The 27,752-nt window shown below is 40.1% G+C and overlaps 1 protein-coding gene across 2 annotated transcripts; it reads left to right on the top strand.

Moving 5' to 3' along the window:
• Positions 1-714: 714 nt before the first annotated feature.
• Positions 715-9,089, top strand: Hmgn5 (high mobility group nucleosome binding domain 5). 2 transcript variants are annotated; one of them, NM_001276434.1, is given in 7 exon segments: positions 752-944; positions 2,695-2,718; positions 3,263-3,292; positions 3,543-3,596; positions 5,512-5,646; positions 7,484-8,255; positions 8,337-9,089. In NM_001276434.1, coding segments are annotated over 7 exon segments (1,209 nt in total). In that variant the 5' UTR covers positions 752-929; the 3' UTR covers positions 8,516-9,089.
• The last annotated feature ends 18,663 nt before the right edge of the window (positions 9,090-27,752 follow it).

Below are 27,752 nucleotides of genomic sequence, written 5' to 3'. Positions count from 1 at the left end.
ATAACAAATGGTTTTGGTTTGCTTTCTATGTAGTCTTAAATATCATCTTTGAATTACGAATCCATTAAAGCCAATGTTTTTCCTCTGGGTAGACCTCTGCTATTACAGACTTCCCGCGTGGCCCCATTTAATTCTCGTTCCAGGCGGAGTACTAGCTCTTTTAGAAGGTAGGCGGCCTGCAAGCGAGTCCTGCTCTTCCAGGTCCCAGATTTATTGCTACTCTCCACCTGCGGGAGGCGCGCAGTTCTGGCACCCTTCTAAAGCCAGGACCACAGTTCAGCCTTGGCGGGAAGTTCTCACGACCAGAAACGTTCCCACTCTTTTTCTGAGCTCTAAACGGGTGATCCTGTCACTCCGACCTCGCCCTTTTGCTAACTGGGAAAGACTGGAGCTTCTGGCTCAATCCAGTCTCAAAAGGGCCCGCCACCCCGCGCGAAGAAAGAAGCGGGGGTGGAGATCGTGGGGGTCAAAAACCAACTGTTAGAGCTTTTGCTTGTCGTTCTAACTTTAAAAAAGGGTGAAAGGCAAAAAAACTGGATTTCCTGCTGGTCACGTTGGAGCACTAGGCGTCTGCTAAGTGCGTGGACTCCGGCACCCTAGAGGCAGTCAAAGCCGGCAGCGTACGAGGGCTTCGGGCAAGTTCGCGGGCCACGCCTTCCGAACCGGCCACCTCCCCTCATTGGCCTGACAGCCTGTCACTCCAACCTGGCTCCCACTTCGGGTAACCATTCACGTAGTTTGGTTGCGTCTTGGCGTGTTTAATGTTGCCAATAACGAGAGATTTTTTTTTAGGGGGAGGGGGGACGCGAGTACATATCGTGCTGCAATTAGTTCATTGAAAACTCAGTCGCTCGCGGAGCAGTCAGGCAGAGACTCCTCTCGGCTTTTTTTCCCTCCTGCCTAAGGATCTCCTACGGAGAGCTGCAACAATGCCCAAAAGAAAGGTAAGTGAAATGGGAAGATAGACGGGAGATTTGCTGCCGAAATACATATTTCCTACGGCAGAGATTTCGATCTTTTTGAAAGAGCATTTTGGCTTCTAGTTTGATTTTGTGATGTTCTGAATGGAAGGCGAGGGAAAGGTAGCGATCGGTCTGTGTTTGGTTTCGGAAGGTCTCGTATGCAACTGGTAGTTCACTTTTGGCTTGTTTTGTTTAAAGGAGAGAATCGTTTGAGAGGTGTCTCCATGCTGAATTACAAACAGCCATAGCGCTGTGCTGTCGCTTCCTACCCCACCCCCCTTCCTCCGCTTACCCTATTGGAGAACTCTTCTCCCAACCACACTTCCAGCGCCAGCTTCCTCCTCTACCTCTAGCTTTTCTTGGGGAACCGTCCCGTTTGGGGGAGCGAAAGCCCTGGCTTTCTCTTGTTTTTGCCTTTGTTCTTTCCGTTTTCTTTTTTCCTTTTTCCCCCCTCTTCCCTCCTCCACTTCTTGTCATGCCAGATGGCTATGCAATGGTAATCCTGTGCCATTAGGCGGCGCAGACTTCAAACTGTCCTAGAGAAGGGAGAGATTCACCGCTGTAATTAGAAACTTTAGATCTGAGAGATTTGGCACTCTTGGAACTCTCTAGTTAAAGGTGGAAAGGTGATTAGAGAGCCGTGTCCGAAAAACTACTGCCAGCGTTGGTTGGTGGGGTGCCGTGGGATTAGTTCACTTTAGACATGGGGAGTTGATTCGAGCTACCGAGGGCTACAGGTCTTCTGTAACCCTTCACTTCAAAATTCCTGTCTCCGCGCAGATAGGAAATAAGTTGAAGCTCAGTGCTTGTGCCACCCCCCTCCCCGAGTCTCTTACAACTAAAATGGAATGTTGTTTCATTGCTTGGTGAAATCATAAAATAAAATACTGTGTTAATGTAAAAACCTTATGATTGTGTTTTTATATTCTTGTGAATCCGTCCGCCTTCCGTATTCCTAGAACAGAGAAATGAGGCTGAAATTCCTCAGTGCTCTGGGGCTGTATCATTGAAATAATAGCCTGGTAATTCCCAGAGTAAAGGGCTACTCAGATACGGAAAGCAATTGTTTCTTCTAATCACCACCCCCTTCCCGAGGCTCCCGCCGCCCGGCTCTGTACGTCTTGTGCAATGGATCTTGCTATTTTGCAGAGCTGACAGCAACCTTGTAGCAGGTAGTGGCGGGAAGTTTTAAAATCCGCCGCCTGCTTCTCTGAACAAAACGTTGACGTTGCAACAAAGACGTCCTTCCTTGAAAGTATGGTGGGATTGTTGTTTTGTATGCAGAACTTGAGGAAGAAAATAGTCCATAATCAGTAGAGCTAGTCAGATAGATACAATTGCATGGCAAACATAAGGCAAGAAAGGGAAACTGCGAGAAGCTCCGCCTTCTTTCGTCCCGCCCAACCCTTGTTTTGGCTTTAACATTAGAGCAGGTGGATTTTTAAATGAACATGATTTGTTCTTAAGTGACATTATTTATTCAAAAAGATTACACTGACTCTTTGTAAACTGGTCGTAGGCATGAACTTGCATCTTGGTACACGTTTCATGTTACTAAAACAGTAGAGGTAGAATAGCTACTAGAAAGCAACACGTGGCTGCTGGAGCAGGAACCCAGGGAAAACGTCACAAGTGTCTAAAGTCGTAATTATAATGCATTGTCAACCTTCTCTGGTCTACATGTTTATATTGATGATCCTATTTCTTTTTTGTATTTTCTCCCTCTACACAGGCTGCAGGTGATGCGAGCCAGGAGGTGAGTGTCTTTAGTTTGTGAGTTTCTTTGGGGGGAAAAACACACCCATTATAAACTAAAGACACATAACTAGGTAAAAATGCTGGTAGTTATATCTGTACCACCTGAACACAAATGTTGTGTATGCCAGTGATGTCTCAAGTTACACTAATAAAAAAAAAAAAAAAGACAGACGTTTTAGCATTTCTGACCCTACTGTGCTTGTTATAAGATCCAGAGAGCACCTTCTTCAGCTCAAATTCTCTTTTGTCAGTCAATTGGTGAGGAGAAAGGTATATTTTAATTTTAAAGTGCACTCCTCAGAAATGGCCATTTTGCTGATTTATCTCAGTGAAAGAAGCTTGTCATGGGATTCTATTCCTTTAGCATATGCAAGGTTTCCGGGGTTGGACCAGATGTGTCTATGACATTTTTAAAGAGAATTTATAATCACTTCTTTAATAGCAACATTTACACAGTGCTACACCAAATATTTTCTCAGTAAAAATAATTCTAGATTTGTATATCAATAATTCTTTTGACTCTTTTTTTTTTCCACTTCTAGCCAAAGAGAAGATCGGCTCGACTGTCTGCTGTAAGTGGTATTTATAAAATGCTACCCATGTATCATGGAATCGGGTTTTTAGAACTGGGAAAGCCTGCATAATATTATGTTTAGTACAAGGGCTATTTTGAAGGTTTATGGGAGAAACTTTACACATTAAGGAAAAGGATTCTTTCCCTAGTGCTTGGTTTAAATCATACGTATGTATTTCATTATTAGTGCTCTTTCTTCAAATATGATTTCTTCCTCTTTTCTTATATAATGACATTTTCTGATGCAGATGCCTGTGCCCTTTACACCGGAGTTGAAACCTAAAAGAGCATCAACTTCAAGGGTAAATATTCAAATTATAAATTTGAGGGAAATAAATTCTTTTTAGAAATGAATTGTGAAAGTGCACACACCTGATCCTTTTGTTTTCTTCATAGCTTGCTTAGACAGAAATCTAATGTAAAATGCAGGACATATGGATGTACTGGGTGGTGAATGTTTGGACATTTTGTTATTGTAGCTGTGTCTTAGCATTTTTATTTGGTAGTTTCAACACAATATTCTAAATGTAAAATAAAAAATTTTGGTTGGTAGACCCATTAAATGTATATGCTTTTGATATTTACCAATATTCCTAGGAAAACAAAGGCCATACATTGCAGTAATGTGATAGTGTATTATAATAATAGCAGTAACTAATATTTGATAATGCTTCCGGAAGTACTATCATGTTTGTTGCTTTAAATGAAGTCAACTGCTTTTATATAGACTTTGGCGCTTGTGTGTTATAGCTAATGACAGGCCGAAAGAGAAGTAAAATCAATATTAAGTTCACTGTTAATTGCTTTATATACATTTTTTCTCACAAGTACAGAAATAAGAAAAGATTAAAGTTACAAAAAATATTTGAGGAGAAGTCAGTAAACAGTGTTTCTCCATGGCTTCTGCCTCACCCCTGCCTCCAGGTTCCTGCCCTGGCTTTCCTAGGTGCTAGACTATAAATAAATCCTCCCTCCCCCTCCAAAAAAACCTCCACAAGAATATTTGAATACTTAACCTGGCAGGGAAATACCATAATCACAAAGGTGATTTTCCCAGGGAGCAGCGCCTGATGACTATAAGGATGAATACAGATCTAAGGAACTTGACTGACCCATTGGTGGTAGTGGGAGACTGAATTAGTGCTTTCCCTGTGTGTAGGGGTGATAATTTTTGACATCATCTAATCTCACTTTGTGACTGAAGACACAGCAAACCATGGTCATTCTTGTAAGATGCTTTTGTGAATTCTTATTTTAAAAACCCTTGTTTAATTATCTCAACCAGTCAATTTATAAATCGATGTAGCACTAGCTATTGAACTGCTCTCTGCAAGTTGCACTGAGAGAGGGAAGGTGTGGAAAGTATAGGAATAAACCATGAGAGCTGTTATCTAATCATGTACTCTAAAAAATATTTATCTTGTACTGTAAAAAGTATTTATCTTGTACTGTAAAAAGTATTTATCTTGTTCAGATCTGTTTCTTATTTGTTAACAGAATAATAACTTTTATGTACATTGGGGTATATAATTTCTAACATAATTCCATATGTGTTTTCTCAATTTCCTAACAATATTCCTCTGTGGTGAGTGATATTATCATTTTATGTATGAAAACACAATTTGACAGATTTCTACCATTTCTCAAGATCACTCTATGTAAGTTAAGGACCTAGGATTTAAACATTTTTTTCCTGGCATCTTTCTCCTGTATATTCACTTAAGCAACATACTTTCTTATAGCAAAGCCAAAAAACGTCTTAGAAATATAAAGATTAAAACAGCTGCATCCTATGGTGATCTCTTCTAGATGTGTCTAAATTGATGTTCTAACATGGCATTTCTCTTAATTACTACCAGTGAAGACATAATTAACCCAACCTTCTTGTTAATGATTAGACTAGACACCAATAAACTGACTAAACTGACTTTTGGTAAGAGACATTCAATATATCAGTTTAACCAGATGCTGGGAATTGGACCTTGGTGGACACTAGTCAACATTAACTTGTTAGTTCTCATTACACTCATCATAAAAGCATATTTCCTTAATTTATATAAGAGTAACAGAATGCAATTTTAATGCTATGTTAGAAGTATCACTGAAAGAGTTATATGTTAATTTTACTGCTATCAGATTTTTGAGTACTATGTTAAAGCTCTCCTGAATCAACATAGCACCTAAACTTTGTATATTTATTTTTGTGTTGCTGGGCAGAAAACGAAGACCACAAATGTCGTGGAAGAAAGCAAAGATGCAGGTGCCACAACAATTCCTGAAACCAAGCCAGAAGTTGTTAAAGGAGAATGCAACATGGAAAATGCTGAAAATGGAGAAGCCAAAATTATTGAGGTAGCCAGAAATCTATCTTCTTGAAAAGTTAACAAGCAAGTGCAAATAATCATACTTGCCTTTTAGTTTAAAAACAGAAATAGTAAATGAATAGTGGTTCCGTGGTAAAATGGTGTCTAAATAGAAAACGAATGGAAAATGAGTTTTGCAGGTAATATTAGCACAGTTGGTTAGCATTGTTATTGATTTAACAATCCCAGTAAGAATGACTTACAACAAATAAAATTCTCTTATTTAATATAAGCCAAACTTTAATTCCTTTTGTCAACTCATAGACTATTTTTAACTTCTTCTCCCAGAAAATGACATTTTATTTCTTCTATAGATGATAAAGTAAACTGTCTTAGAACTTTTTGTTTCAGCCAAGGTCTCCTATAGCCAAGGACGGCCTCAAACCCATTATATAGTCAAGAATGACCTGGAACTTCTGGTCCTCCTTGTCTCCACCTCCTTTTCTGGTTCTCCTTACCTCCACCTACTAAGTGCTATGATTACAGACCTGCAGCACCACACACACCTAATTTATGCAAGGCTGGTGACCCAACCCAGAGCTTCATGTATTCAAGCATTCTATCAACTGAGTGACATGGCCAGCCATGTATCATGTTTTGAATAAGTGCTATATATTTCATGTATACTACATTTTTAGGTACTCTAGTAAAATTACTAAATCGAGGTATCAAATCAAACATACATGAATGTAATATCTAAGAAACCATTTAGGATTTTCAAGTAATTTTTGTTTTTAAAAAGGTACAAATATGTTGGAAGGCAGAGGTGAGTTTGTCTCTGTGAGGCTGAGGACTGGTCAATACAGTTAGTTCCAGGACAGCTAGAGCTACATAATGAAACCCTGTCTGAAAGAAACAACAAAAGACACACAAATCTAAATTGTGCATCGTGGTACATGCTTGCTACCCCAGCGTCTTAGGTTTTAATGCTCTGAAGAGACACCACAACCATAACAACCCATATAAAGGAAAGCATTTAATTGGGGCTGGCTTACAATTTCAGGAATTTAGGCCATTATCTTCGTGGCAGGAGCATGACAGCACTCAGGCACATGGTGCTGGAGCAGTAGCTGAGAGTTCTACATCTGGTTTTGCAGGCCTCAGGAAGAGAGACTGACAGTGACCTGGCTTGGGCTTCTTAAACCTCAAATCCCACTCCTAGTGGCCACCGCAAGGCCACACCTTCTTCAACAACGCCATACCTAATCCTTCTCAAGTAGTGCCATTCCATTATGATTAAACATTAAAATATATGAGCCTACCATGGCCATTCTTTTCCTTTTCTTTTTTTTTTTTTTGGAGCTGGGGACCGAACCCAGGGCCTTGCAAGCGCTCTACCACTGAGCCAAATTCCCAACCCCTACAATGGCCATTCTTATTCAAACCAACACAGACAATGTTTGGTAGGTGGGAGCTAGAAAATCACTGTGAGTTCAAGGCCAACTTGGGTGAGATCTTGTCTCAAAAGAACAGAAAAACAGTATTTTCCCAAAGACTTTATCTCCACATGTTTTTCTTACTGAGAATTTATGACAGAATAAACAAACAATCTTTGCTTACTTGTTTCATCATATTTGTAATGAAAAGTATTTATATAGACAGGGTTTACTGAAATTATTATGGTTGCAAGCATCTGTTTGTGGTGCTTTGTATCAAGATACTATATTTGTGTATTGTTTGGAATATTTTCCTTATATAGGAAAAGTACTTCTGGCAAACAAACTATAAGTAGGCTTCTCATGAAACAAGTATAATTAAACTAATCTAAATATTCAAGGGAGAAAACAGCTCTCAATTTACAATCTTTTTCCTTTCATTATATCTAGGCACCCATTTCTAAAATGGAAACTGAGGAAGTAAAAGAACAGATAAATGAAGACACTGAAGGAGATGGAGGAGAAAAGAAAGAAGCAGTGGTAACAAAAGGCAAAAATGATGAGCTAGAAGCAAACATTCAAGATGTGGAGAAAGATGAAGATGAAAAAGAGCACGAAGATACAGGTGAGGAGGGAGAAGATGGGGAAAGGGAAGGAGGCCTAAAAGAGAAACCAGATGTAGCTGAAATCGAAGACGCAAAGGAGGCCAAAGATGATGAAGAGAAGGAAGACAAGGAAAAAGAAGATGACAAAGGAGGTGATGGGAAGAAGGAAGAAGAGAAAGATGATGAGGGGGAAGCTGAAACAGAGGAAGAAGTAAAAGAACAACAGAAAGAGGAAACTGAGGGGGATGATGGGAAATGCAAAGTAGAGGAAAACAAGGAAGGCAGAAAGGAAAGTCAGCATGAGGAAGAAGGAAAGGAAGAGCTGCATGAGGAAGACGGAAAGGAAGATCTGCATGAGGAAGACGGAAAGGAAGATCTGCATGAGGAAGACGGAAAGGAAGATCTGCATGAGGAAGAAGGGAAGGAAGATCTGCATGAGGAAGAAGGGAAGGAAGATCTGCATGAGGAAGAAGGGAAGGAAGATCTGCATGAGGAAGAAGGGAAGGAAGATCTGCATGAGGAAGAGGGGAAGGAAGATCTGCATGAGGAAGAAGGGAAGGAAGATCTGCATGAGGAAGAAGGGAAGGAAGATCTGCATGAGGAAGACGGAAAGGAAGGTCAGCATGAGGAAGAAGGGAAGGAAGATCTGCATGAGGAAGAAGGGAAGGAAGATCTGCATGAGGAAGACGGAAAGGAAGGTCAGCATGAGGAAGACGGAAAAAAGAAGGCTGACGGAAACGAGGATAGAAAGGAAGAAGAAGAGCAAGAGGCTGCTGCAGAAGGGAATGATGAAAACAAGGTGGAGGTGGAAGAAGAAGCTGACAACAAAGACTTCAAAGAAGATGGAGAGAAAGGGGAGCCTGTGAGCACTGTCTAGATCTGCCCTCTGTGAGATCATAATTTGGTAACACGTACCTTCCTGTTGTAATGTTAATAGAGATAAATATTTTTATCAGATATTTTATAAACAGTGCTTTTCTTTAGCATCATTCAATCTCAGATCATCATCATACCAGTTATTAGTTGCAAAATACCTAACATGACACCTTTATACATTTTGTGATTATAGTAGTGCAAAATAGGAAATGTATACTTGCAACTTTGTGAATTTCATTGTGTGTAAGTTATGTATTAAATCTTTGAGTTTCAACTTTATTCTTATACGTGGTAATTTTGCAGAGTAAGAGAATTCCAAAAGAAAGAGTTTGGCACAACTTTGCTGTAGTTCTCTAGGTTGCTTTTATAAAGAAGGTCAACTATTTTCAGGTAATGCCAAGAGTTAGGATTGCCATTACCAAATATAACTGTATTAGTAGCTTGGAAAGAATATAAAATTTTAATTTCATTTTTGAAGAAATTTGAATGTTTATTTCAGGAGGGCAGTTTTGACTATATGTGTATGCACAAAGTTTTGCTGGATTTATCATAATAAAACAGTTCCACAAAGATAATTATTGTTTGTGATATTTCAAAAACTATAGTTTAATGGAAGATTTAATATCTTTGATTTTTCTCCCATTTGCTCTTCAGGAAAGCATTTGAGGATGTTTTTCACTAAAATACAATTATAAAGCATAAAGTTGACTATCATTTTAAAGCATGAAATATATTTGGTTTAGATATGTTCATTAATTTATTCATTTTTATAACTTAAGGATATTCCATTTAGTCAAGGCACATTTGTTTTTCATAAATATTCATATTCTTTCTAATACTAGTTTTTGTGTTGCTGTATGATCAGTGGTGTCTTTTTTTTTTTAAAGATTTATTTATTTAATGTATTTGAGTACACTGTAGCTGTCTTCAGACACCAGAAGAGGGCATCAGATCTCATTATAGATGGTTGTGAGCCACCATGTGGTTGCTGGGATTTGAACTCAGGACCTCTGGAAGAACAGTTAGTGCTCCTAACCACTGAGCCATCTCTCCAGCCCCGGTCAGTGGTGTCTTTTAACATGTAGTAGTTTTTCTTAATTGATGATAATCAGTTCACGTGATTGCCTTGTAACTTACATACCAAAGCACTTTGCAAACTTGCTATACATTTTTAAGATTTAAGAGTTCAGCTGGAAATGAATATCCTAGTAAGAGCACCAGTGGAAGGGGAAGCCCTGGGTCCTGCTAAGACTGAACCCCCAGTGAACTAGACTGTGGGGGGGAGGGCGGCAATGGGGGAAGGATGGAGAGGGGAACACCCATAAGGAAGGTGAGGGGGGAGGGGGATGTTTGCCCGGAAACCGGGAAAGGGAATAACACTCGAAATGAGAGTTCAGCTGGAGAGAGATGGCTCAGTGGTTAAGAGCACTGGCTACTGTTCCAGAGGTCCTGAGTTCAATTCCCAGCAACCACATCTCACAACCATCTGTAATGGGATCTGATGCCCTCTTCTGGTGTGTATGAAGACAGTGTACTCATATACCTAAAATAAAGAAACAATATTTTTAAAAAAAAAATTCAAAACTCTCAGGGACTAAACCACCACCCAAAGAGTACACATGGGGAGACCCATGGCTCCAGCTGCACATGTAGCAGAGGATGGCCTTGTCGGACATCACTGGGAGGGGAGCCCTTTGGTCCTGTGGAGGCTCAATGACCCAGGGTAGGTAAATGCTAGGGTTTTGAGGAAGGAGTTAGTGGGTGGGTGGGGAAGCGCCCTCATAGATGCAGGGGAGAGGGAATGGTATTCCATTCCCCTGTTGGGGCTTTGTGGAGGGAGAGCTGGGAAGAGGGTAACATTTGAAATGTAAATAAATAAAATAACCAATAAAAATACATTTTAAAAAGTGTTGGAAGTAGAGGCAGAAGAATACAGAGTTCAATGGACATCTTTATTATGCAAGGACAGAAAACACTGCCAAAGCATCGCACATGAACTTGTCGTCTTAGTCTATTCTGTCGTTGATGGTCAGAGTAACACTACCAGTGTTCACTCTATACATAAGTTTTCTTCTCATATGAAACCCTGTCCTCTAGGCACAATAGCCTGCTTTACCTTATAACACTAAGTATGTAATGGACTTATATAACAAGAACAGGGAATGCAACAGTAGAGTTGTTTTTTCATACTATTACAGTCAAGTAAACTTTCTTCCATAGGTCTTATTTCACTTATGGATCTCATATTTGCTACACCATCAAAATTATGTTGTTTCGTGTAATTTTTTCTAAGTCTCAATAGTGTCAAAATGGAAAAGAGTAGCAAGAGTGCTAGCTGATTCACAGACAAGGTAAAAATTGGAGGCGAAGGTAAAAATGTGATACAAATCTATAAGAAAGTGGTCTTATCTAAAGAAGTGGAGAAATATCCAGAGTATAAAAAGACACTCCGTAGGGCTTGCTATAGAAAACAATTATTCATGAAGACCACTTAACATTTCCCTAGTAATAGGAGACATCTTTGTTTATGTCACCAGCAGCATAAGATTTTGGTAAAACTGATACAACAGAGTAAGTGATTTGGTACTATATAGTGCTGAAATTTTATCTAAGTTTTTGCAGCGTGACTTTAAAGTTTTCCCCATTTGTAAGTATGGTATAGGATAAAAAAGGAATACATACCATAGTCAAAGTTTTTTTTTAAGAAGAATGAAATTTCTTAGATGAATAAACAAATGAAAATTATACTGCTCATGCTCCATGGATGGCCCCACACCCATGACCATATGGGCAGTACTAATTGGAACCAGTAGATGATTTACAAAGAGGACATACATAAAGTTGTGAGGAAGAAGGTATTGGGGGGGACCTGGCAGGAGTCGTACATTGTATGTAACCATGAATTTCTCAAATAACAAATATTTTATATGTATGTAAAACAAAATACATTTAACAAAACTACCCTGTACCTTGTAACTAGAGGTATTAAGTTAACCTTATCTCCCTATGGCAGAATACCTAAAACAAGTTAGTGGAGAAAGGATATCTTTGGCCCAAAATTCAGAGAAGGTAGTCCATCAGGATGAGGAAGTCATTGTGACTAAAATGGAGTTGTTTGTGTCCGTGGGAGCTTGCTGTTCAGCTTGCTCACATGCTTCCAGTAAGCAGAAAGGTCAGTTCCGTTGGGCCAGGGTTATAACCCTCAGGGCCTGCCTTCCATCACCTACTTCCTTCAGCTGGGCTCCACTTCCTTAAGGTTCTCCAGCCTCAACCAACAGAACAATTATCTCGGTGTCAAATAAACCAATAAGTCATCTAGGAACTTTTCTCATTAAAACTGCAACAGTAAATAATTATAATAATTTACATTCAGTTTGCGGAAATAACTTAAAAAGATAAATATAAATTTTAGGAATTTGCATGCTACCTTATGTAAGGTATCTATATTTGTCTATATAAATACAACCTACTGAAGATTATTTTTTGTTGTATTATGTATACATATGGTTTCAGGGCCGAGTATACGGTATTGGATAGCCAGTTATCAAAAAGATACTATTACAGAGAATTACAGCTGGACACAATGCAAAGATCAATGGATATGGGGAGCTCAGTATCGATAGATAAATGATCCATCTTTTTAAAATACCATAGTTAGGAAGCCATAAACAGGAGACCAATAATGTATGTCTTGCCTAGGGTCTAACATAATCAACTATAATATAATGGGTATTATTAATGACTTTCTGGGACAACAAAAATAAATTTGAAAAGAATTAAACCAGGTTTTTGTAATCCTCAAACAGTAAAGAATTAAATTTGAGGGCTGGAGAGGTGGCTCAACAGTTAAGAGCACTAGCTGCTCTTCCAGAGGTCTTGAGTTCAATTCCCAGCAACCACATGGTGGCTCACAACCATCTGTAATGGGATCAGACGCCCTCTTCTGGTATGTCTGAAGACAATGACAGTGTACTCATATACAAAAAATAATTAACTTTTAAAAAGGAATTAAATTAATTATTAAATTGCCTGTCTTTTTACTGGAGGTGGACTCTACAAGTTCCCTCTTCCCATTTCCCACCTATCTTTGAGTCCAGAACTTCTCTTACTTCCCAGGTGTCTGGTACATTCTAGAGGGTCCCCCCGACCTTCTACCTCCTGAGGTTGCCTGTTTCCATTATTTCTGCTGGACCTCAGGGCTTCACTACTAACCCGCAATACCTGATCATGTTTCCCATTTCCCCTCCCTGTCCTCTCTCCCACTCAGGGCCTTCTGTCTCTCTACACCACCCCCCCCCCCCCGAATGCTTCCTTCTCCCTCCCAAGTGGGTCCTTCTGCATGTTAAGATTCTTGAGTTCTGTGAATTGTATCCTGGGTATTCTGTACATTTTTGGCTAATATCCACTTAATAGTGAGTAGATACATGTTCTTTGGGATCTGAGTTACCTCACTAAGGGTATTTTCTAGTTTCATCCATTTGCCTGCAAAACTGACAAGGTCCTAGTTCTTAAATAAACCATAGTTTCTGTATCCATTCTTCTGTTGTGGGACATCTGGGTTGTTTCCAGCTTCTGGCTATCACAAATAAGGGTGCTATGAATATAATGGAACACAAGTGGAGGAATGGAGTTGTCATCCCACAGTCAAAAACTCTGATCCCAGAATTGTTCCTGTCTGAAAGAACTGCAGGAAGAAAACCAGAGAATAGCCTGAAGGAAAGGAGGTACAGCAACAGGTCCAAATGGGGATCCAGCTCAAGGGGAGGCCTCAAGGCCTGACACTGTTACTGATACTACATTGTGCTTACAAACAGAGGCCTACCATGACGGCCCTCTGAAAAACCCAACAAGCAGCTGAAAGAGTCAGATACAGATACTTACACCTAACCAAAGGACAGAAGATGGTGACCCCTGTGGTTGAATTATGGAAAAGCTGGAAGAAGCTAAGAAGGAGGGCGACCCTATAGGAAGACCAGCAGTCTCAACTAACCTGGACACCTGAGATCTCTCACACACAGAGCCACAAACCAGGCAGCATACATCAGCTGATATAAGGCCCCCAGTATATATGCAGCAGAGGACTGCAGGGTTTAGCCTCAGTGAGAGAAGATGCACCTAACCTGAGACTTGAGGCCCCAGGGAGTGGGGAGGCCTGGTGGGTTGGGGTGGGGTGGCAATATCCTTTTGAAGACTAGGGGAGGAGGAATGGAATGAGGAACTATTGTCAGGCAGACAAGGATGGGGATAACAACTGGTCTGTAAAAATAGATTAAAGATCATTTTTAAAAAGATGAATAGAAAAAAGGAATTAAATTTTTGAAGATGTTAATGAAGCACTTTTGCAAAATTAAAAAAAAAATAAAACCAGTCCTTTTAAAATAAGTTGTTTAACATCGTAAGTGGAGAAAAAGCCCACCAAATCTGCTGTGGCTTAGCCACACCTGTGATAAAAATTAAATTACATCAACTCTGTAATGGCTTATAATGGCAAGTAAATGGCTTATTTGAATTGCATTTTTAGAATATAGAGGTTTCTTTTTATTATATTTACATGATGGATACAATTAATTTTTATCATAAAAAGCAGATGTAGTTACCTGTATAAGAACTACACAACTACACAAAATAGGCCTTTCATATCCCATCAAGGATAAGGGAGAGGTTCTTGAGGCCCCCACGCTTCCCTGAAAAGCCATTAGCAGTTAATGGCTACTGGAAGAGGAGCAGACATGTTATTCAGTGCTGTAGCCACTGGTAAATTGCCCATGATTTAGTAAATAATTGGCCACCTATGTTCATGTGAACAAGTATAATTAAACTCAGTGACTCACAAAAAGGTGGTGAGTGGGACCAAAGAGAAAGAGGTGAACTCAGTGAACGAAGTTCAGCAAAATAGGGGAGGAGGATAAGAGAGAGGACTAGAGAAATACATATGTCAAAAATACCTTAAATACTTATATAAATTCATCAAAGAAAAGTACTTACAAAAATAATTGTTTGAAAAAATTTTAATCCTATCACCTATCCTTAATAATTTGTCTACTGGGGTTAGGGCAGTTGGAGTGGACCTGAGAAGAGTGAGGGTATGAAGAAGGGCATATCAATGTGATTGAAGTACATTGTATAATTTTTTCACATCATCAATAAATGCTACAATAAAATGATATGAATTATCTGTATTTCATAAAACAATAGTATTCAAAATTATATTGATTTCTTAAAGAAGAAAATAGTAAGTAGTTGTGTATTGGTTCTCTAGAGTCCATAGAACATATGGAATTTATTATGATGACTTACAGTCTATAGTCCAAATCCCCAACAATGGTCATCTGTGAATGGGAAGTCCAAGAATCTAGTAGTTCCTCAGTCCCACGAAGCTAGTTGTTTTATCTGGTCTATAGAAGTACATTCTAACAGATGTGCTGGTAAGTAAAAGCAAGCAGGAAAGAAGAGCAATTCTTCCTTCTTCCATTGTCCTTATGTAGATCTCCAGCAGAAGGTGTGGCTCAGATTAAAGTTGTGTACCACCAATCCTGGGATTTTTTTTTAGTCCCAGGCTGACCTTGAACTCATAGATCTCCTTGCTTCAGTCCCTGGGAATTAAAGGCATATACTACCTTGTCTGGGCCTGAGCTTTTCATACCCACTGTGCCTCAACATCTCCGTGCCAAGATCCAGGTCAGAAATTTGTGTCTTCTAGACTCAAGATCTGAATCATGGGTAAATTCTGGATTGTAGTTCATTCCAAATATAGTCAAATTGACAACTAGGAATAGGCATTACAAGGTAATGGCCCACTTAAACATAGAGTAATAATAATGTTCCAACATTGTCCTTTTGACTCAAGTTGATCTGAGTTCAAATATAAGAAAGTTGGTAAACAGGAATATGAAGTCATTATTCATTGAGAAGTTATTGGCCAGTGTTAGCTATCACAGTTCACTCTGTTTTGTTTTTTTCAATGACATATTTTTTTTCATTTTTAAAGATGGACATAAATGCTTTGACTACATACATTTTTGTACACCACCTACATACAGTGCATGAAGAGACCAGAAGAGGAATTTAGATGTACTAAGACTGGAGTTACAAATATTTTTGAGCCACTATGTGAGTGCTGTGAATCAAACCTGTGTCCTCTTTGAGAGCAGAAAACAGTCTTAACAATTGAATCATCACTCCACCCTCCAAGTATAAACTTTTAAACTTTGTATCTAAAATGGAATCTTGTAATTTGTAGTGAGATATGCTATCCATTGGACCACTTGCCCTTTACATAAACCTTATCATTAAAAATTTTGTTATTTTATTTTTATTTATTCTTTTATCTTTTTTTACAGCTCAGACTTTATTATCCCCCTTTTGATCCACCCTGTGACTGTTCCACATCCCATACCTCCTGCCCACCCTAGACCCCCCTCTCCCGTCTCCAAGACGATGTCCCCACCCCTCACCCCCACTCGACCACACCTCCCCACTCCCTGGGGCTTCAAGTCTCTAGAGGGTTAGGTGCATCTTCTCTGACTGAGTCCAGACCTAGCAATCCTTTGTTGTATATGTGTTGGGAGCCTCATATCAACTAGTGTACTCTGCTTGGTTGATGACTCAGTATCGAGAGGTCTCGGGGGTCCAGGTTAGTTGAGACTGCTGGTTTTCCTTTGGGGTCGCCCTTTTCCTTAATTCAACCACAGGAGTCACCATCTTCTCTCCATTGTTTAGGTAGAAATACCTGCATCTTACTCTTTAAGCTGTTTGTTGGGCCTTGCAAACGGCAGTCATAATAGGCCCCTGTTTGTCAGCACACCATAACATCAGTAATAGTGTCAGACCTTGTAGCCTTCACTTCAGGTGGATCCCAATTTGGGCCTGTCACTGGACCTCCTTTTCCTCAAGTTCTTCTCCAGTTTTGTCCCTGCAGTTCTTTTAGAAAGGAACAATTCTGGGTCAGAGATTTTGACTGTGGAATGGCAACTCCATCCCTCCCTTGATACTCTGTCTTTCTGTTGGAGGTGAGCTCTACAAGTTCCCTCTCCCCACTGTAAGGTTCCTACTTTTGAGTTCTGAGAGACTCTCTCCTTCCAGGTCTCTGGTACATTATAGAGGATCCCTCTACCTCTTACCTCCCAAGGTTGCCTGCTTCCATTCTTTCTGTTGGCCCTCAGGGCTTCAATCCTGTTCCTCCCACCCAATAACTGATCATGTTCCTCTCTTCCTCTACCTGTCCCCTTTCCCACACAGGTTCTTCCCTCCCACCCCCTCCTGTAATTGCTTTCTTCTCCCTCCCAAGTGGGATTGAGGCATCCTCACTTGGGTCCTTCAGCTTGTTAACCTTCTTGAGTTCTATGGATTGTATGCTGGGCATTCTGTACATTTTTAGGCTAATATCCACTTATTAGTGAGTAGATACCACGCATGTCCTTTTGGGTCTGAATTACCTCACTCAGGATATTTCCTAGTTCCATCCATTTCTCTGCAAAACTCATGATGTCCTCACTCTTAATAGCTGAGTAATATGCCATTGTGTAAATGAACCACATTTTCTTTATCTATTCTTCTGTTGTGGGATTGTTTCCAGGTTCTGGCTATCACAAACAAGGCCACTATGAACATAGAGGAACTCATGCCCCTGTGGCTTTATGGGGAATCTTTTAATAATTAACTCATTAACTATTTTTAAATTCTGTTTCATTTTTTTATCCTGAACTCTCTATTATTCCGTGTTTTCCTTTTTCCCTCATCATTCTGCTCCAATCATGGATATATTCTTATTCCTTTTCCTTCGCTATCAAGTTTACAACAGTTTTCTACTGCTTCTTTGGCCTTCAGTTTTAATAATAAGATCATTTCCATAAATGCATTGTGGTTTTAAACATAAATTTAAATTTATGTGTATGTGAGTTTCATCTGTATGTTTAACTGTTTACCACTTATGTTCTTGGTGCTAACAGAAGCCAGAAATTGAAATTGGATCCCTCTGTAACTGGAAGTAATGATGGTTATAACCAGATGTGTAATGAAACCTGGACGCTCTAGAAAAAAAAAACTCTCTTAACAACTGAGCCATCTCTTTAGCCACAAGTGCCTATGACTTAAGACCAGATACTAAGAAAAAGTGAGTGGAGTGGGCATGGGATATTTTGTAGGAATTTGAACAATTCGTGAACAGTATTAAATGACCAGTATCATACTCTATGAATCCTCTACCTATCATCAATCCATCTATCTGTATATCATGCATCTATCCATCAATCTCTAGCTCTTTAAAATTAATTTACAATTTTGTATGTGTATGATGCATGTCTGTCTGTACACTGCACAAATGAAACACTCAAGGAAGCCAGAAAAAGGCAGCATCAGATCCCTTGGACCTGGAATTACTGAGAGCTATGAGTTGCCATGTGGGTGCTGGAAATTCAACTCTGGGTTCCCTGGACAGATGCCAGTGATCTCAACTGCTGAGTTCTTTCCAGGCCAACATTTTCTATTTATCTACTGAGTTTCTCTAAATAAGAACCATCTAAACCTCTGACTGGATATGTAGGCTTTAACACAGTCAATTATTCATGACAGAAGATAAATTATCAGAAATGCTTTTCCTTAAATTCTTGATGAGCACAAGAAATAATAAAATTACAGAAACTACAATGATATGATGTCCTTAGGTAATACAATCACAAAGCACAACAAACACATGCACAGTTAATTGGTCTAACATATCTGTATTCAGAAAATAGAGAGTAGGGCTGTGGGGTAAAGGATTTCTGAATTAGTGATCTTCATAGAATTTCCTGAAATGTGATGTGTATACTTAAACAAGTAATAGAAGGAATTGCCTTATCTATTATAGAGAAAATCAAGTTCAAAGATTCAGAAGAGCTAGTGGTGCAGTTTGAATACAAAAAGTGGCAAATAAAGACCTAACAGATTAAATCATACATTTAAAACCTGAAGGCTGTTTTTCTGGAGAATTTCCTCTCAGTAACAGAAGCCATTTTGTTCTTGTTCAATTTAGGCCAATTTAAGAGTATGTCCAGGCAAGTGCAAGAATCTAAGCAACAGAAACCAAGGCTACTTGGCATCATCAGAACTCAGTTCTTCCAACACAGCAAGCCCTGGATAATCCAACACACTGGAAAAGGAAGTCTTTGATATAAAATCGCATCTCATGATGATGATCGAGGACTTATAAAAGAATATAAATAACTCCCTTAAGTAATACAGGACAACACAAGTAAACGAGTAGAATCCCTTAGAGAAGAAATACAAAAATCCCTTCAAGAAATACAGGGGGGGTTGGGGATTTAGCTCAGTGGTAGAGCGCTTGCCTAGGAAGCGCAAGGCCCTGGGTTCGATCCCCAGCTCCGAAAAAAAAAAAAAACCAAAAAAAAAAAAAAAGAAATACAGGAAAACACAATCAAACAGACGAAAGAAATGAACAAAATCATCCAGGATCTAAAAATGGAAATAGAATCAATCAACAAATCGCAAAAGGGGACAACCCAGGTCATACAAAACCTAGGAAAGATATCAAGAGTTGTAGATGCAAGGATCAATACAAGAGATAGAAGAGAGAATCTTAGGGGCAGATGATATCATAGAAAATATTGACACAACAGTAAAAGAAAATACAAAATGCAAAATGCTCCTAACCCCCAAAAATTCAGGAAATCCAGGACACAATGAGAAGACTAAAACCTAAGGATAATAGATGTAGAAGAGAGTGAAGATTCCCAATGTAAAGGAACAGTAAATATCTTCAACAAAATTGTAAAATAAAATCCTAACCTAAAGGAGTTGTCCATAAACATACAAGCCTACAGAACTACAAATAGATTCGACCAGAAAGGAAATTCCTGCCATCACATAATAACCAAAACACCAAATGCACAAAACAAAGAAAGAATATTAAAAGCAGTAAGGGGAAAAGGTCAAGTAGTATATGAAGGCTGACCTATGAGAATTATACCAGACTTTTCAACAGAGACTATGAAAGATAGAAGAAGATCCTGGGCAGATGTCATACCGACCATAAGAGAACACATATGCCAGCCCAACTTTCAAGCAAAACTCTCAATTACCATAAATGGAGAAACCAAGATATTCCCCGATAAAACCAAATTTATACAATATCTTTCCACAAATCCAGGCCTATAAGGGATAATAGATGGAAAACTCTAACGCAGGGAGGGAAATTACACCCTAGAAAAAGCAAGAAAGCAATCTTCTTGCAACAAACCCAAAGAAAATACCCACACAAACATAATTGCACCACTAACAACAAAAATAACAGGAAGCAACAGTCTCTCATCCTTAATATCTCTTAAAATCAATGGATTCAATTCCCCCATAAAAAGACATACAATAACTGACTGGGTATATGAACATGACCCAGGATTTTTTTGCATACAGGAAACATACTTCAGTGACAAAGAGAGACAAGATCTCAGATTTAAAGGATAGAAAAAATATTTTCAAGCAAATGGTCCCAAGAAGCAAGCTGGATTAGTCATTCTAATATCAAATAAAATCAACTTTCAACCAAAAGTCATCAAAGAAGATAAGAAAGGACACTTCATGCCGGACAAAGGAAAAACCTGCCAAGATGAATCCTCAATTCTGAACATCTCTGCTACAAATGGAAGAGCACCCACAGTCATAAAAGAAGCTTAACTAAAGCTCAAAGCACATATTGCACCTCACCCAATAATAGTGAGAGACTTCAACACCCCACTCTCATCAATGGACAGATCGTGGAAACAGAAATCAAACAGAGACATAGAGAAACTAACAGAAGTTATGAACCAAATGGATTTAATAGATATTAATAGAACATTTCATCCTAAAACAAAAGAATATACCTTCTTCTCAGCTCCTCATGGTACCTTCACCGTATAATTGGTCTCAAAAGAGACCTCAACAGATAAAAGATAGAAAGAATCCCATGCATCCTATCAGATCACCACCCACTAAGGCTCGTCTTCAATAACAAAAATAAGGACAGAAAGCCTACATACACATGGAAGGTGAACTATGTTCTACTCAGTGATAATTTGGTCAAGGAAGAAATAAAGAAAGAAATTAAAGAATTTTTAGAATCTAATAACAATTAAGGCACAACATACCCTAACTTATAGGACTCAATGAAAGCAGTGCTAAGAGGAATCTCATAGCTCTGCGTGCTTCCAAAAAGAAACTGGACAGAGCATACAATAGCAGCTTGACAACCCACCTAAAAGCTCTAGAACAAAAAGAAACAAATATACCCAAGAGGAGTAGAAGGCAGGAAATAATCAATCTTAGTGCTGAAATCAACCAAGTGGAAACAAAAAGAGCTATACAAAAAATCAACAAAATCAGGAGCTGGTTCTTTGAGAAAATCAACAAGATAGTTAAACCCTTAGCCAGACTAACCAGAGGGCACAAAGAATGTATCCAAATTAATAAAATCAGAAATAAAAAGAAAGACATAACAACAGAATCTGAGTGTCTTAGTTAGGGTCTTATTGCTGTGAGCAGACACCAAGACCAACATGAGTTTTATAAAGGACAACATTTAACTGGGGCTGGCTTATCAAGGCAGGAGCATGGGATCATCGCAGCATCCAGTCAGTCATGGTACAGGAGGAACTGAGTTCTACATCTTTACCAGAAGGAAGCTAGGAACAGACTAAACATCCCCAGGCAGCTAGGAGGAGGTTCTTCAAGCCTACTCCCACAGTGACACACCTCCTCCAACAAGGCCACACCTTCTAATAGTGCCACTCCCTGGGCCAAGCATATGCAAACTATCACATTCCACTCCCTGGCCTCCAAAGGCTTGTTTAACCACATGAATCTATGGAGGCCATACCTAAGTTTAGCATAATAAAAATGTACATTTAGTTCAACTTCCAAAGTCCGCATAGTCTATAGCAGTATCAACAATGTTAAAAGTTCAAAGTCCAAAGTCTCTTCCAAGATCCATCTATTCACTTAACTGTAATCCCTGAATTAAGACAGGCAACCAGCTGGGCAAACGTCAAACTCTGCCATCTCCATGTCTGATGTCAAAGTGGTCTTCAGATCTTCAACTCCTTTTTCATCTTTGTTGACTACAACAAATTTCTTTCTTCTGAGCTGGTTCCACTTCCTGTCTGCAGCTTTCCTCAGCAAATAGCCTGTGACTGGCATCTTTAACATTTTTGGATCTCCAAGCCAGCTTCAATGTTACAGCTTGTTTCAATGTCTGAGATCCACACATGATCCTCCAAATAGCTCTGCCCTCTATAGCAGTTTGACTTCAGGTTGATCCACACTACACTGTTGCTGTTGTTCTTGGTGATCATCCCATGGTCTGGGGTCTCCAATACACTGGAGTCTTCCGATGCAACTAAGCTTCACCAGTAGTCTCAACTCCTTTGCTTGACCCCTTCAGTCCTGGGCCATCAATTGCATCTGATGGTGCACCTTCACCAATGGCCTTCCACGGCCTCTGACAATCCCCAGCGTCAATTGCTCTTCATAACCCTTTCGTGCCTTCAAAACCAGTACCACCTGGGTGACTCTTACACATTACCAAGTCTATCCACAGCAGGAGGTACAACCCTGGTATCTCTGGAACAAAGCTCTCAAAAAACACTTCCCAGAAGATGCTGCTCCAGCTAACCAGCATCAATTGTTCTAGAAGTCTCCTTCTCCTCTTGAACATAAAGCCAGAGACACATGGCTGAAGCTGCTGAGTTCTGCTGTATGCAGGAGCTGGAACATGGCCCCCTTGTTCTATTACAAGCTTCCTCTTGTCTAACTCCTTCACTGCCTAAATTTGGCTGTCTTGGATCTTGCTCTGTAGATTGACCTTGAATTTAGAGATCTGTATGCCTGTCTCCCAGAATTAAAGGTTTGTACTAAGTTGCCTGAAGCTAAATTAACTGGGTGGGATCTTGCCCCAAGGTCATTACTTCCTTAATTCAATTTGATATCCTTGAACACAGGATTCAGCTCCATTCCATTTCCAATCCTACATCTGATACAGGGTTAATATCCAATATATGCAAAGAACTCAAGAAGGTAGATTACAGAGAACCAAATATCCCTATAAAATGGGGTACAGAGCTGAACAAAGAATTCTCAGCTGTGGAATATTGAATGGCTTAGACGTACCTAAAGAAATGTTCTCCTTAGTCATCAGGGAAATGTAAATCAAAACAACCCTGAGATTCCACCTCACACTAGTCAGAATTGCTAAATTCATAAACTCAGGTGAGAACAGATGCTGTTGAAGATGTGGAGAAAAAGGAACACTCCTCCATTGTTGGTGGGATTGCAAGCTGGTACGACAACTCTGGAAATCAATCTGTAGGCTCCTCAGAAAATTGGACATAGTACTTACTACCTGAGGACCCAGCTATACCACTCCTGGGCATATACCCTAATGATGCTCCAACATGTAACAAGGACACGTGCTCCACTATGTTCATAAGAACCTTATTTATAATAGCCAGAAGCTGGAAAGGACCCAGATGTCCTTCAACAGAGGAATGGATACAGAAAATCTGGTACATTTACACAATGGAATACAACTCAGCTATCAAAAACGATGACTTCATGAAATTCATAGACAAATGGATGGAATTAGAAAATATCATCCTGCTCTGCTCCCAGACCCGGTGAGAGAGAGACCCAACCGCCTGGTCAGGTGGGCACTCCTGAGGCTGCAGAGCGGAAGAGACCACCAACACTGCTCACCCCTGCCCACATCCCTGGCCCAAGAGGAAACTGTATAAGGCCTCTGGGCTCCCGTGGGGGAGGGCCCAGGAGCGGCAGGACTTCTGCGCCTGAGACACCGCCGGAACCTGAAAGAAACAGACCGGATAAACAGTTCTCTGCACCCAAATCCCGTGGGAGGGAGAGCTAAACCTTCAGAGAGGCAGACAAGCCTGGGAAACCAGAAGAGACTGCTCCCTGCACACACATCTCGGACGCCAGAGGAAAAAGCCAAAGACCATCTGGAACCCTGGTGCACTGAAGCTCCCGGAAGGGGCGGCCCAGGTCTTCCTGGTTGCTGCCGCTGCAGAGAGCCCCTGGGCAGCACCCCACGAGCGAACCTGAGCCTCGGGACCACAGGTAAGACCAAATTTTCTGCTGCAAGAAAGCTGCCTGGTGAGCTTGGGACACGGAAGCAGAATTTCTCTAGGAGGCACGGTCTGTGTTTACCGGAAGTCCCACACCCGCGGATCCCGGCCCGCAGCAGCTCTCTGCTCCCAGACCCGGTGAGAGAGAGACCCAACCGCCTGGTCAGGTGGGCACTCCTGAGGCTGCAGAGCGGAAGAGACCACCAACACTGCTCACCCCTGCCCACATCCCTGGCCCAAGAGGAAACTGTATAAGGCCTCTGGGCTCCCGTGGGGGAGGGCCCAGGAGCGGCAGGACTTCTGCGCCTGAGACACCGCCGGAACCTGAAAGAAACAGACCGGATAAACAGTTCTCTGCACCCAAATCCCGTGGGAGGGAGAGCTAAACCTTCAGAGAGGCAGACAAGCCTGGGAAACCAGAAGAGACTGCTCCCTGCACACACATCTCAGACGCCAGAGGAAAAAGCCAAAGACCATCTGGAACCCTGGTGCACTGAAGCTCCCGGAAGGGGCGGCACAGGTCTTCCTGGTTGCTGCCGCTGCAGAGAGCCCCTGGGCAGCACCCCACGAGCGAACCTGAGCCTCGGGACCACAGGTAAGACCAAATTTTCTGCTGCAAGAAAGCTGCCTGGTGAACTCAAGACACAGGCCCACAGGAACAGCTGAAGACCTGTAGAGAGGAAAAACTACACGCCGGAAAGCAGAACACACTGTCCCCATAACTGACTGAAAGAGAGGAAAACAGGTCTACAGCACTCCTGACACACAGGCTTATAGGTCAATCTAGCCACTGTCAGAAATAGCAGAACAAAGTAACACTAGAGATAATCTGATGGCGAGAGGCAAGCGCAGGAACCCAAGCAACAGAAACCAAGACTGCATGCCATCATCGGAGCCCAATTCTCCCGCCAAAACAAACATGGAATATCCAAACACACCAGAAAAGCAAGATCTAGTTTCAAAATCATATTTGATCATGATGCTGGAGGACTTCAAGAAAGACATGAACACACTTAGGGAAACACAGGAAATCATTAATAAACAAGTAGAGGCCTACAGAGAGGAATGGCAAAAATCCCTGAAAGAATTCCAGGAAAACACAATCAAACAGATGAAGGAATTAAAAATGGAAATAGAAGCAATCAAGAAAGAACACATGGAAACAACCCTGGATATAGAAAACCAAAAGAAGAGGCAAGGAGCTGTAGATACAAGCTTCACCAACAGAATACAAGAGATGGAAGAGAGAATCTCAGGAGCAGAAGATTCCATAGAAATCATTGACTCAACTGTCAAAGATAATGTAAAGCGGAAAAAGCTACTGGTCCAAAACATACAGGAAATCCAGGACTCAATGAGAAGATCAAACCTAAGGATAATAGGTATAGAAGAGAGTGAAGACTCCCAGCTCAAAGGACCAGTAAATATCTTCAACAAAATCATAGAAGAAAACTTCCCTAACCTAAAAAAAGAGATACCCATAGGCATACAAGAAGCCTACAGAACTCCAAATAGATTGGACCAGAAAAGAAACACCTCCCGTCACATAATTGTCAAAACACCAAACGCACAAAATAAAGAAAGAATATTAAAAGCAGTAAGGGAAAAAGGTCAAGTAACATATAAAGGGAGACCTATCAGAATCACACCAGACTTCTCGCCAGAAACTATGAAGGCCAGAAGATCCTGGACTGATGTCATACAGACCCTAAGAGAACACAAATGCCAGCCCAGGTTACTGTATCCAGCAAAACTCTCAATTAACATTGATGGAGAAACCAAGATATTCCATGACAAAACCAAATTTACACAATATCTTTCTACAAATCCAGCACTACAAAGGATAATAAATGGTAAAGCCCAACATAAGGAGGCAAGCTATACCCTAGAAGAAGCAAGAAACTAATCGTCTTGGCAACAAAACAAAGAGAATGAAAGCACACAAACATAACCTCACATCCAAATATGAATATAAAGGGAAACAATAATCACTATTCCTTAATATCTCTCAATATCAATGGCCTCAACTCCCCAATAAAAAGACATAGATTAACAAACTGGATACGCAACGAGGACCCTGCATTCTGCTGCCTACAGGAAACACACCTCAGAGACAAAGACAGACACTACCTCAGAGTGAAAGGCTGGAAAACAACTTTCCAAGCAAATGGTCAGAAGAAGCAAGCTGGAGTAGCCATTCTAATATCAAATAAAATCAATTTCCAACTAAAAGTCATCAAAAAAGATAAGGAAGGACACTTCATATTCATCAAAGGAAAAATCCACCAAGATGAACTCTCAATCCTAAATATCTATGCCCCAAATACAAGGGCACCTACATACGTAAAAGAAACCTTACTAAAGCTCAAAACACACATTGCACCTCACACAATAATAGTGGGAGATTTCAACACCCCACTCTCATCAATGGACAGATCATGGAAACAGAAATTAAACAGTGATGTCGACAGACTAAGAGAAGTCATGAGCCAAATGGACTTAACGGATATTTATAGAACATTCTATCCTAAAGCAAAAGGATATACCTTCTTCTCAGCTCCTCATGGTACTTTCTCCAAAATTGACCATATAATTGGTCAAAAAACGGGCCTCAACAGGTACAGAAAGATAGAAATAATCCCATGCGTGCTATCGGACCACCACGGCCTAAAACTGGTCTTCAATAACAATAAGGGAAGAACGCCCACATATACGTGGAAATTGAACAATGCTCTACTCAATGATAACCTGGTCAAGGAAGAAATAAAGAAAGAAATTAAAAACTTTTTAGAATTTAATGAAAATGAAGATACAACATACTCAAACTTATGGGACACAATGAAAGCTGTGCTAAGAGGAAAACTCATAGCGCTGAGTGCCTGCAGAAAGAAACAGGAAAGAGCATATGTCAGCAGCTTGACAGCACACCTAAAAGCTCTAGAACAAAAAGAAGCAAATACACCCAGGAGGAATAGAAGGCAGGAAATAATCAAACTCAGAGCTGAAATCAACCAAGTAGAAACAAAAAGGACCATAGAAAGAATCAACAGGACCAAAAGTTGGTTCTTTGAGAAAATCAACAAGATAGATAAACCCTTAGCCAGACTAACGAGAGGACACAGAGAGTGCGTCCAAATTAACAAAATCAGAAATGAAAAGGGAGACATAACTACAGATTCAGAGGAAATTCAAAAAATCATCAGATCTTACTATAAAAACCTATATTCAACAAAATTTGAAAATCTTCAGGAAATGGACAATTTCCTAGACAGATACCAGGTATCAAAGTTAAATCAGGAACAGATAAACCAGTTAAACAACCCCATAACACCTAAGGAAATAGAAGCAGTCATTAAAGGTCTCCCAACCAAAAAGAGCCCAGGTCCAGATGGGTTTAGTGCAGAATTCTATCAAACCTTCATAGAAGACCTCATACCAATATTATCCAAACTATTCCACAAAATTGAAACAGATGGAGCCCTACCGAATTCCTTCTACGAATCTACAATTACTCTTATACCTAAACCACACAAAGACACAACAAAGAAAGAGAACTTCAGACCAATTTCCCTTATGAATATCGACGCAAAAATACTCAATAAAATTCTGGCAAACCGAATTCAAGAGCACATCAAAACAATCATCCACCATGATCAAGTAGGCTTCATCCCAGGCATGCAGGGATGGTTTAATATACGGAAAACCATCAACGTGATCCATTATATAAACAAACTGAAAGAACAGAACCACATGATCATTTCATTAGATGCTGAGAAAGCATTTGACAAAATTCAACACCCCTTCATGATAAAAGTCCTGGAAAGAATAGGAATTCAAGGCCCATACCTAAACATAGTAAAAGCCATATACAGCAAACCAGTTGCTAACATTAAACTAAATGGAGAGAAACTTGAAGCAATCCCACTAAAATCAGGGACTAGACAAGGCTGCCCACTCTCTCCCTACTTATTCAATATAGTTCTTGAAGTTCTAGCCAGAGCAATCAGACAACAAAAGGAGATCAAAGGGATACAGATCGGAAAAGAAGAGGTCAAAATATCACTATTTGCAGATGATATGATAGTATATTTAAGTGATCCCAAAAGTTCCACCAGAGAACTACTAAAG

Source organism: Rattus norvegicus, chromosome X (genome assembly GCF_021556685.1).
Source record: "Rattus norvegicus strain SHRSP/BbbUtx chromosome X, alternate assembly SHRSP_T2T, whole genome shotgun sequence".
Lineage (NCBI taxonomy): Eukaryota > Metazoa > Chordata > Mammalia > Rodentia > Muridae > Rattus > Rattus norvegicus.
Note: the sequence above shows the minus strand (reverse complement) of the source record. Positions and strands in the feature narration are given on the sequence as shown.